Source organism: Macaca mulatta, chromosome 10 (assembly GCF_049350105.2).
Source record: "Macaca mulatta isolate MMU2019108-1 chromosome 10, T2T-MMU8v2.0, whole genome shotgun sequence".
Lineage (NCBI taxonomy): Eukaryota > Metazoa > Chordata > Mammalia > Primates > Cercopithecidae > Macaca > Macaca mulatta.
The window spans coordinates 26,711,370-26,723,675 of record NC_133415.1 but is presented as its reverse complement, the minus strand read 5'-3'; the positions used below and the strand labels follow the sequence as shown (position 1 = coordinate 26,723,675).

Here is a 12,306-nt window from a genome sequence, read left to right as displayed (position 1 = left end):
GTTGTCATTTAAAAACATCCTAGCGTGTCATGTATTACATGGGAAGACGTTCCCACTGAACTCCATCCCAACAAGGACTATTGTGTATGTTATACTTTATGTTCCTCATCATATTCTTATATCAAAGTTAATTGAGAATGAAAGAAATCAGGTGAAGGAAATAAAGTATACAGTGGTCCATATTTAAAACAAAGTGCCTTGAACCTGTTTAGGTCAGCAAAGCACAGAAGAAATAGGATACGCCAGGCTCCGGCTTGGATAGGCAAGGCCTGCTTGTTGGGCCCCCCTCCTCCCCACTTAGTTCCCATCACTTGAACAAAGTTTAGTCAAAGTTGAAATTTTACTAGCCTGCAAAATAGCTCGCTTTGTCTGTTCTTATTAGCCTGCCCAGCTACTTAGGTCATAAGTCAAACACTTGAAGAACCCCTGAGCTGACTAGGATGGCAATGCATTGTGGGCTGCAACAAAATGCAGTAAGACAACCCTAAATAAAAAATACCTAAAGCTCCTAACCAATAATCAATATGCGACATTTGGGAAGATTATGACCCCATAGTACTCAGCCTATGAGAAACAAGGAGACAGTCCTGCACACTAGGGGATAAATCGCTTGTTGAAACTGTGCTGGGTGTGTCTGCCCATCAGACACCCGATCTTGCAAGGCCATCATTAAAAGTCTCACTTTCTCTGTTCTGCAGGCCTCTGAGTTCATTCTTTGGGTGTGGATGGGTGAGTTTGTTTCTCACATCAGGAAAGCAACATTTCCTTAGAAGACAAGGAAAGAAGGTCTTACCTGGGCATCATCATTGTCTTCCTCACTTGGTGGTATAGATTTTAAACTCAGGCTGTCCTCAGGGGAACCTAAAAGGACACAGAGTTAATGTCAGTGCCCTGGTGGTTGGAGACTGTGAGTCCCTCAGGGAGCTTTGCTGGATGCGGCATATGGAGCGTGGGACTGAAGATTCTGAGACCATCTCAGAGAAACAACTATGTTCAAGTAGTGAGCATGAGGGAGTCTCACCAGATACCTCGCATCTTAGTCAGTGCCTGGACCTAATAAGACTCCTGCATTCCCAAGTCCCAGAAGATATTAACCAATCAAAACTCAAGGCTTTGATGTTTGCTGTGACATAGACAAGACAAACTGGTCTTCTGGAAAGTAACCATTAAACACCAGAGCAAGAAAAAAATGGTTACAAACACAGCACACAAAGCCCATGGACACAAATTGTCTCACCTCTATCTTATTAAAATACAAAAGGAACAAATCAGACTTCTACACATATTTCCTTTGATTCTGACTTCCTCACCCTTTTCCTAGGTTCCAAAATAACAGGTGTCACCCAACTGCTCCCAGAGATCCTCCTAGAGTATCATTCTCTACCTGCAGGTCTGCCTCACTACAGCTGCCCTCATGGACAGTGTCCATTGGCCAATCATTAGAAACAAAAAACTCCACAAGAAGTTATTCCAGAGAGCAACTCGCCCACCCTCCTACTGCAGGTGAGGCCACACTGGGTTACACGAGATCACTCTGCCCTTCCCTCAGTGTTGTCAGACTCTCCCTGGGCTCTGTGGCATCAGAGGTCTCTAGAAAGGCATTGCTCACACTTGCCAGCCTTCAAGTGAGAAACAGAACTGAAGGAACCACGTTTCAGCTTTTTCCTTCGACTGGCCCATTATAGGTCTCACCTCCAATCTCATAGCCCTGAGATTCCCACTTTGATGTGCACGCTTTGAGTTAGAGGAGTTCAACAATCGGCCCCTCAGCCAGGCTCACAGCAGATGTGAAAGAGCATTCTGCGGGGATGGAAATCTCTCCGCTGCATGAACAGAAAGCTGCTGGGCCATTGCATGGTGGCTGTTGTGATGAGGTTCTGATTTTTTTTTTTTTTTTTTCAAGATGGAGTTTCACTCTTGCTGCCCAGGCCGGAGTAAAATGGCATGATCTTGGTTCACTGCAACCTCTGCCTCCTGGATTCAGGCAATTCTCCTGCCTCAGTCTCCTGAGTAGCTGGGATTACAAGCGTGCGCCACCACACCTGGCTAATTTTTGCATTTTTAGTAGAAACAGGGTTTCACCATGTTGGCCAGGCTGGTCTCGAACTCCTAACCTCAGGTGATCCACCCTCCCTGGCCTCCCAAAGTGCTGAAATTACAGGTGTGAGCCACCACGCCTGGCCCTGAACTTTTAATTGTAAATATTTAAATGTATTTATGAGGAGGCACATGTATGACTGAGAACATTAGACGGCACAGGAGATCCAGATATGAGGAAGACATGACTCCCCTCCCCTAGTGTTTTCTGGCAAAACGGTTTGCAGCTCTGCTCCTACCATACATTATGGTAACTTTCTGGGCATCTACACAAGGGCCAGTCACTGTGTGGGCCTGGGGATATGACAACAATGAGGACAACATCCAGGTCCAGAAGGATTCCAGCAGGGGGCGCTCATGGACACAGGGGAAGACTGTGGCCCTGCACACCCTGTCTAGACAGGATCAGAGCAGCAGGAGCCGAGGGGCAGGGGCACCTCACTGTCCTCAGGAGCTCAACCTCATCCCCAGGGACCCTGACTCAGAAGCTGGGGCAGGCTCCAGGATTGGTGTAGGGCTCAATTCTGATACGGAATAACACTATTCATCATCTCAGAAGTATTCTTCTTTATCGGCTTCTTCTGAGCATTTTACCACTCAAGGCTGAGAAGGGAACATTTCCACATGTGCGCTAGATCCCAGCCCAGGGCTGACCTAGAACTCATGCCAGGGATGTGTTCACTACGGTGCCCATGGGGCCTAACATGTTCTCCCCAGGACTGAGCTCTGGGGTAAGGACTAATGAGGAAGACACAGTCACTGCCCTGGCAGGAAACACCCATAGCCAGGGTTCCTCTGTCCACCCTGCGGGAAGACATAACACAGATAGAGTTTGACACTGAAGATTCCAAACCTTCTATAAAATAAGTGGAAACTGATGTGTTCTGGATTCCACAGAAGAGTTGCAAGGATGAGCTGGACTCTGGAATCAGTCCCCATCCCTTTGCTGAGCTCCTGGTGCACTGGAACTCGTGTCCCTCCCCACCTCCCCTGCTACTCGGGAGTGCTGCAGCTACAGGCCCAGTGCTAGGGGGTCTGTCCAGTTGAAACACATTTCAGCCAGGCACGGTGGCTCATACGTGTAATCCCAGCACTTTGGGAGGCTGAGGCGTGTGGGTCATCTGATGTCAGGAATTCGAGACCATCCTGGCCAACATGGAGAAACCCCGACTATACTACAAATATAAAAACTAGCTGGGTGTGGTGGTGCATGCCTCTAATTCCAGCTACTCAGCAGTTTGAGGCAGGAGAATCACCTGAACCTGGGAGGTGGAGGTTGCCGAGAGCTGAGATCGTGCCACTGCACTCCAGCTGGGGTGACAGAGTGAGACTCTATCTCAAAACAAACAAACAAAACAAAACAAAACACACACACACATTTCTGGGCCAGACAACCCTTGGTCAACAGTGTCTCCTCAAGGACCATTCCTCAAGTGGCTCCCAGAAGAGGTGAAAAAGAAAAACTCATCTGTTCCAGCCCCAGGAAGATCAGGCCTGGGACCTGTCTGTGTCTGTCCTGACCCTGAAGGCTATCCCTGCTGACTTGTGTCCTGTCTGCTCTGTGTCAGACAAGTGGGGACCTGATTCCTGTTCTGCCTCCTCACCAATTTCTGCTGGTGTCACTGCCATCATCGCACCAAGAGATGGAGAAGACAAGAGAAAGCAATGAAACTCCATTCTTGAGGCATTCAGGATGATGTCCACACCATGCTCTCAGCAGACAGGAAGGTCAGGTCCTGCTCACTCCTACTCAGAAGGGGTCTCAGAGATATGAGTACTAATCCTGTGATATTTCTCCTCGGCTCTTCCCTTTCTTTTTTCCTTTTTTCTTTTCTTTTTTTTTTTTTTTTTTTTTTTTTTTTTGAGATGGAGTCTCGCTCAGGCTGGAGTGCAGTGGGTCGATCTCGGCTCACTTAAACTCATGACCTCAGGCGATCCGCTGCCTCAGCCTCCCAAAGTGCTGGGATTACAGGTGTGAGCCACTGTGCTCAGCCATGGATTGGAGCATTTCTAAGGCCTGAGGTAGTCCTGTTATTAAATACAATGTAGTATCTTCCTGATCCTTCCCTGCTTTGACCAAGTGTTGAGGAATGAGCCCAGCACTGACAGATGTTGACCTGCACTGTTCTACATGATCCCTTACACTTCTCAGCATCTGTGAACTGACCAGAAGCCTGTGGGCTTTCTATGTGTATTTCACAGTAATGTCCATGTAAACGTCTATTGTTCCCTGTACTTTTTGCTGCCCAGGGTTTTGTGACCACTGGGGCCCCATTTGATGATGGGCAAAGTTTGGCAGCTTATAGGCCACACAGTTCCAGGGGCACACACAGGTGCTGGAGCTCCCTGGTGTGGGGTCCTGTCACCAAGCCTGGGTGATGACACAGTTGAGTAATACAGACCATCAACACTGGGACCCATTTCTGGGTTCACTTTTGCCTCCTCCATTCAGGAGGTCAGAATCTGGGTTCACTCCTTTCTGCACTCTCTCCAGCTAAGGAGTAGGGATATTAAACTGACCTTCAGGTACAGCTGTGGTGAGGGAGGAAAGAGGTCATTTATGTAAAGTGTATGGTGGTGCTGAAGTTTTTTTTCTTCCTTTTTATTAGAAGACATGACTCTGGAGGCTGAGGTGAGAGGACCACATAGGCCAGGAATTCAAGAAAAGTGACACTTGTACTGTGCTGGGCATGGGGGCCACATTTTTTGGAGAAACACACATTTACAAACACACTCACACTCACTACGCATGGATTCACCCCTAGCTACCTCCCAACCCTCCTGCACACAAACCCACACCATTTAAATGATACGGCTGTTTCCAGGGTCTCCAGTGGATGATCACAGTTCTTCACTGAGCCATCTGCTCCTCACACTGCACTCCAGGTCCTCACTCTTACCAGGAACCGGAAGCCAGGCAGGCTCTCCAGACAAAAGCAGGCAAGAGAGTCCCCTGCGACACATCACTTAGATTTGTCATCAGCAAGGGAGTGGTCTTAGACTATGCACAGTGTTAGAGAGGAGAACACCACACACTGGGGCCTGTCGGGACAGGTGAAGGGAGAGCATCTGGATAAACAGCTAACGCACGCAGGGCTTCATACCTAGGTGATGGGTTGACAGGTGCAGCAAACCACCATGGCACACTTTTACCCATGTAACAAAACTGTACATCCTCACATGTATCTCAGAACTTAAAAAAAAAAAAAAAGAACCAAAAAAAAAAAAAAGAAATAGCCAGAGTAGGCAAATCTACTGCAATAGAAAGTAGATGAGTGGCTTCCTAGGGCCAGAGGTGTAGGGAGGTTGGGGAAAAGAGAGGAGTAACTACTAATGGATATGAGGTTTATTTGAGGGGGAATGAAAAGGTTCTAAAATGAGATTGTAACAATGGTTGCACAACGCTGGAAATATAGTAAAAACGCTGAATCACCCACTTGAAATGAGTGAATTGTTTTGCATGTTAACTATGTCTCAATAAAGCTTTTTTTAATAATAAAATAATACTTACAGTTGGAATTTTGGGCTGTATAGTCCATCTGCAATAGGAGAAAGAAAATGCCATAAGCATCCAATCATGCTGGGTCCCGTTTGCACAGGTCTTTTATTCGCTTTGTGACATTAGAAAACCACATGTCAAACAGTAATCAAGTCACTGGCCCCCAAGTAAAGCATAGAGAATGCTTGTGGAAAAGGCAATGGGTTTTCATGGAATATTTGCAAGTCCAAGTTGGCTGGCAAATACAAAATTATTTTTCAAGAAGAAAAAGTTGCTACTAAGAAATATGCTCACTACCAGACAGTTTGTAGGTGATGCTGTCATTTTTTACTGTCATCATCAATCAGGCCTCAGTTGGTCATAAACTCAAATGGCTGGTCGCTAGAGTCCACGACCAACTGAGGTTTGATTGACAATGGCAATCAAAGATGTATTCGCTTGATATTCCCCCCACCAAGAAAATTGTCTTAGTCATCTGTTATGTACATGGTCAGATTTTTATATCTTCATTTCATTAATAAGGGAAGAAGCCTCAGAAAAAGAACATTTCTCTTCCAGATGAAAGAATGCATCTTACCATGTCAGGTAACATCTTATTTTCCAGAATATCAAGGTCACACTCCTCCAGGTCTGGAACAGGAGCTAGGAGAACATACGAGTGACAGTCAGTGCATTGGTGCTGCTGAGGAATCCCACAAGGAGCCTTGGGGGATGTGAACCGGGGCTGGAGTGTATGGAGGTGGGTGGTTGACAAGCATGGACTGAGCTGCTGCTGGACCATTCTCCTTGGTGTGGAAGGAAGGCAAAGGGGAGGAACAGAAAGAAATGGAAGAGCCTTGGCTTTGTAGCTAGGGCAACCTAACCAATGTGAAATATTAACATTAAGAGCCACTTAACACAGAAAGGCACTGTATGATTCAGTGAGAGCAAATCTACAGAGATAGAAAGTAGATGAGTGGCTGCCCAGGAACAGAGGTGTGGGGGTTGGAAAGAGAGAGGACTGACTACTAACGGATATGGGGTTTCTCTGAGGGGGAATGAGAAGGTTCTAAAATGGGATTGTAACAATGGTTGCACAACCCTGCAAATACAGTAAAAACACTGAGTCTCTCAAAACAAAACAAAACAACACTGAATCACCCACTTTAAATGGGTGAATTGTTTTGCATGTCAACTATGTCTCAATAAAGCTTTTTTTAATAATAAAAAAATACGTACGGTTGGAATTTTGGGCTGTATAGTCCATCTGCAATAGGAGAAAAGAAAACGCCATAAGGATCCAGTCATGCTGGGTCCCGTTTGCACAGGTCTTTTATTCACTTGGTGACATTAGGAAACCACATGTCAAACAGTAATCAAGTCACTGGCCCCCAGGTAAAGCATAGAAAATGTTTGTGGAAAAGGCAATGGATTTCTCCAAGTTGGCTGGCAAATACAAAATTATTTTTCAAGAAGAAAAAGTTGCTACTAAGAAATATGCTCACTACCAGACAGTTTGTAGGTGATGCTGTCATTTTTCACTGTCATCGTCAATCAGGCCTCAATTGGTCATAAACTCAAATGGCTGGTGGCTACAGTCCATGATCAACTGAGGCTTGACTGACCATGGCAATCAAAAATGATATTCGCTTGATATTCCCCCCAACCTAGAATATTATCTTACTCATCTGTTATGTACATGGTGAGATTTTTATATCTTCATTTCATTAATAAGGGAAGAAGCCCCAGAAAAAAACAAACAAACAAAAACAAAAAAACATTTTTCTTCCAGGTGAAGGAGTGCATCTTACCATTTCAGGTAACATCTCCTCCACAATATCAAGGTCACATTCCACCAGGTCTGGAACAGGAGCTAGCAGAACATAGGGTGACAGTCAGTGCATTGGTGCTGGTGAGATATCCCACAAGAAGCCTTGGGGGATGTGGGGACTGAGGCTGGAGTGTATACAGGTGGGTGGTGGACAAGCATGAACTGAGTTGCTGCTGGACCATTCTCCTTGGTGTGGAAGGAAGGCAGAGGAGAGGAGCAGAAAGAAAGAGCCTGGCTTTCTAGCTAGGGCAACCTAACCAATGTGAAATATTCGTGTTTAAAGAAATGATGAATACAGAAAGGCACTGTATGGTTCAGTGAGACCGTGTCATCACACCTCCTGCCCATTTGAAGGTCCAGGCCAATCCCCTCATTTTTCAAAATGTTACAAGACCATTTAATTCTCTGGATTTACATATCCTGCTACTACATTTATCATCTATCTTGTTTTACTTTTTAAATTGGGTGAAACATACATATTATTTTAGTTATTTAGTGTACATTTCAGTGAAATTGAATTCAGTGAGCTACATTCATGATGCGGTGTCAATAATGAGAAAAATCCAGATTCATAATCTAAACTTAAAAAACAATGATTGAGGCCAGGCACGGTGGCTCAAGCCTGTAATCCCAGCACTTTGGGAGACCGAGACAGGCAGATCACGAGGTCAGGAGATTGAGACCATCCTGGCTAACACGATGAAACCCTGTCTCTACTGAAAAAATACAAAAAACTAGCCAGGCGAGGTGACGGGTGCCTGTAGTCCCAGCTACTTGGGAGGCTGAGGCAGTAGAATGGCGTAAACCCAGGAGGCGGAGCTTGCAGTGAGCTGAGATCTGGCCACTGCACTCCAACCTGGGCAGCAGAGTGAGACTCCGTCTCAAAAAAAAAAAAAAAAAAAAAAAAACAATGATTGCAGAAATCAATGGAATAGAAAACAGGAAATCATCTGAGAAAATCAACAAAACAAAAAGCCAGTTCTTTGGAAACATCAGTAACATTGATAAACCTCTACCTTGGCTACCCACAGATGAAAGAAAGATGTTACAATGTACTAATAGTATCAATTGAAGAGGAGTTAAATCAAACAATAATAAAGGAATATTCTGAACACATCTATGCCCACAATTTGATCCATTAGATGAAATGAGCTAACTCCTTTTTATCTATTAGAAGACCAAGTCTTCTGGGAAAAAATAGATCATTTGAATAGGCCTATATTTATTTTAAAAATTGAATCAATAATTAATAATCTTTTGAAAAAAGGAAAATCCAAAAAAGTATATTCATATGGTTTCACTGGAAAAAAAATTCTACCAAAATTCTTTTTTTTTTTTTTTTTTTTTTTGCAACACAGTCTTGCTCTGTCACCATCCTGGAGTGCAGTGGTGTGATCTTGGCTCACTGCAACCTCTGACTCCCTGGTTCAAGCGATTCTCCTGTCTCAGCCTCCCAAGTAGCTGGGATTACACGCCCTGCTAGTTTTTGCATTTTTAGTAGAGCCGGGGTCTCACCACGTTGGCCAGAATGGTCTTGATCTCCTGACCTCGTGATCTGCCTGCCTCAGCTTCCCAAAGTGCTGGGATTACAGGCATGAGCCACCGTGCCCAGCCCCAAAATTCTTACAAAGAAAAACCTGGTCTTATCATATAAGCAAGTAATCACAATCCTAAGTATTCCCTTAGTTACATTTTAAAAATTATGTTTCCACACTTTTACACTGTTGGTGGGACTGTAAACTAGTTCAACCATTGTGGAAAACAGTGTGGCGATTCCTCAAGGATCTAGAACTAGAAATACCATTTGACCCAGCCATCCCATTACTGGGTATATACCCAAAGGATTATAAATCATGCTGCTATAAAGACACATGCACACGTATGTTTACTGCAGCACTATTCACAATAGCAAAGACTTGGAATCAACCCAAATGTCCATCAGTGACAGACTGGATTAAGAAAATGTAGCACATATACACCATGGAATACTATGCAGTCATAAAAAAGGACGAATGTGTGTCCTTTGTAGGGACATGGATACAGCTGGAAACCATCATTCTCAGCAAACTATCACAAGAACAGAAAACCGAACACCGCATGTTCTCACTCATAGGTGGGAATTGAACAATGAGATCACTTGGACACAGGAAGGGGAACATCACACACTGGGGCCTATTGTGGGGAGGGGACAAGGGGGAGGGATAGCATTAGGAGATATACCTAATGTAAATGATGAGTTAATGGGTACAGCACACCAACATGGCACATGTAAACATATGTAACAAACCTGCACGTTGTGCACATGTACCCTAGAACTTAAAGTATAATAATAAAAATAAATAAATAAAAATTATGTTTCCAAACAAGACACAGCAAGGTTTTTAATAGCTATACTCATAATTGCCCAAACTGAAGGCAAATATCTAAACATTTGAGGTGTCCTTTACTATTAAAAGTGAACCGAGCCTGGGCAACATGGTGAAACCCCATCTCAACAACAACAACAAAAAAAAAATAGAAAAATTAGCTTGACATGAAGCCTTAGTGCCAGTTACTTGGGAGCCTGAGGTGGGGGGAACACCTGAACCTGAGGAGGTCAGGGTTGCAGTGAGCTGTGATTGCACCAATGCACTCTTGGATGACAAAGTGAGGCCTTATCTCAAAAAAAATAAAACAATCATTTTGAATTTTGAATTTAAGAAATCTCTGGCCGGGCATGGTGGCTCACGCGTGTAATCGCAGCACTTTGGATGGCTGAGGCAGGTGGATCACAAGGTCTAGAAGTAGAGACCATCCTGGCTAACATGGTGAAACCCGCCGGAACTAAAAATACAAAAAAATTAGCCAGGTGAGGTGACACGCACCTGTAGTCCTAGCTACTCAGGAGGCTGAGGCAGGAGAATCGCTTGAACCCAGGAGGCAGAGGTGGCAGTGAGCCAAGATCACGCCACTGCACTCCAGCCTGGGCAACAAGAGTGAGACTCCATCTAAAACAAACAAACAAATCCAAATATTTGGGACTGAATTAGCCCAATTATGAGCTACCTAAAGGGATGGGAGAAAAGAAACAATCTGGTCCTTACCTGTTCCTTCATTTAGGTACCAAACCAGCTGGATAAGCAAGGCTGGAGAATGGGATGGGGACTCCAAAACTGGGGTATTTGAATTTTCATTGAGAAAAGGAAGAGATTAGATCAAAAAAGCCTCAGTGTCTAAGACAAGAGGCAGAGCCAACCTTTGTTCCCCATGCCTAGACCTGGGAGAGCTGGCTATGGGCAGGAGGGAGCTGGCAACTGAGGATGTCTCTGGGGATGAGGCTATGGGAAGGGGGTGAGGGTGGCCACAGGTGTGCCAGAGAGTAAATGGAACCCATGGCTTTTTTACCTGTGGGCATCTTTTGGTTGCTGATGTGCTGCAGGTCATGGCCCTCCGTGGCTCCCACATCCAGCTTGCCAGGCTCTACAGTAGTGGATGCTGATTTTGTAGCAGCCACAGCCTCATAAATATCAGATTCATAACTGGATGCTACCTTCCCCCTGTGCCAGCCACAGTTGGAACTGACTTTGGGGCACACACAACAGGTCAATATATTCCCCATGGGATATCTACACGCCTCTCCACTCCTGCCTGAGCCTTTGATGAAACTGAAACGGTGCTGCCCGAGCAGCCACACTACTGAGGCTGGCACAGCACTTGTAGAAGCAGCCTGACTCCAGGCAGATCTGGGGCCTCAGCCCTTACTTTGTCACTACCTCCCAAACTAGCTGTTCTATGAGGTCGGGGATCTGCTGTTTTACTTCAAACAGAAACACACAACAAGTGCTGAGAGGCACAAAAACTGCTGGGACACAGCACAGTCGGAGCTCCTCCTCCTCCTACTCCTAGCTACCGACTGAGGGCTGCTGGCCCTGGCTGATGCCTATAACCACAAAGCTTCCCATGTCACCTGGTTACCAGGAAACAGCCAGGCCAGGCTATTGACTCACAATGTCCAGCCCCACAGCCCCACCCAAGGCCTCACAATGCCCATCCCTGCTGCTGCCCACCTTGTGGCCACCCTGCCCCTCTGTGCTGACTGCACTACTCAGGCTTTTATTCACCCTGGGCTGCCTGAGCTTTCCGGTCCTGAGAAAAGTGCAGGGGGGTTGTTATTGGAAGTCACACTTGGCAAGAAACTCAATGTAAAACCCTGGTACAGCCGGGAGCGGTGGCTCACGCCTGTAATCCTAGTACTTTGGGAGGCTGTCGGGGGGGGGGTGGATCACCGAGGTCAGGAGTTCGAGAACAGCCTGGCCAACATGGTGAAACCCCATCTCTAAAAATATAAAACATTAGCTCTATGTGGAACCCCATCTCTACTAAAAATACAAAATGTTAGCTCTGCGTGGTGGCAGGCATCTGTACTCCCAGCTACTCGGGAAGCTGAGGCAGGAGAATTGCTTGAATCCAGGAAGCAGAGGTTGCACAGTGAGCCAAGATCACGCCCTTGCACTCCAGCCTGGGTGGCAAGGGTGAAACTGAGAAAGGAAAGAAAGAAGAAAGAAAGAAAGAGAGAAAGAGAGAGAGAGAGAGAAAGAAAAGAAAGAAAGAGAAAGAAAGAAAGAAAGAAAGAAAGAAAGAAAGAAAGAAAGAAAGAAAGAAAGAAAGAAAGAGAAAGAAAGGAAGGAAGGAAGGAAGGGAAAAAAAGAAAGAAAGAAAAGAGAGAAAGAGAGAAGGAAAGAAAGACAGAAAGAAAGACAGAAAGACAGAAAGACAGGAAGAAAGGAAGAAAGGAAGAAAGGAAGAATGAAAGAAAGAAAGAAAGAAAGAAAGAAAGAAAGAAAGAAAGAAAGAAAGAAAGAAAGAAAGAAAGAAAGAAAGAAAGAAAAAGAAAGAAAGAAAGAAAGAAAGAAAAAAGAAG

At 45.1% G+C, this 12,306-nt stretch overlaps 1 protein-coding gene across 1 annotated transcript in view; it reads right to left on the bottom strand.

Annotated features, from left to right (window-relative positions):
- The window catches only part of LOC713581 (uncharacterized), a 29,607-nt gene extending 18,603 nt beyond the window's left edge, over window positions 1-11,004 (bottom strand). Inside the window, exons 1-2 of the mRNA XM_077949048.1 lie at window positions 10,791-11,004; window positions 794-861 (exon numbers count right to left, since the gene is read on the bottom strand). Coding sequence (XP_077805174.1) covers window positions 794-861; window positions 10,791-11,004 — 282 coding nt within the window. The remainder of the gene's footprint in view (window positions 1-793; window positions 862-10,790) is intronic.
- Between the last annotated feature and the right edge of the window lie 1,302 nt (window positions 11,005-12,306).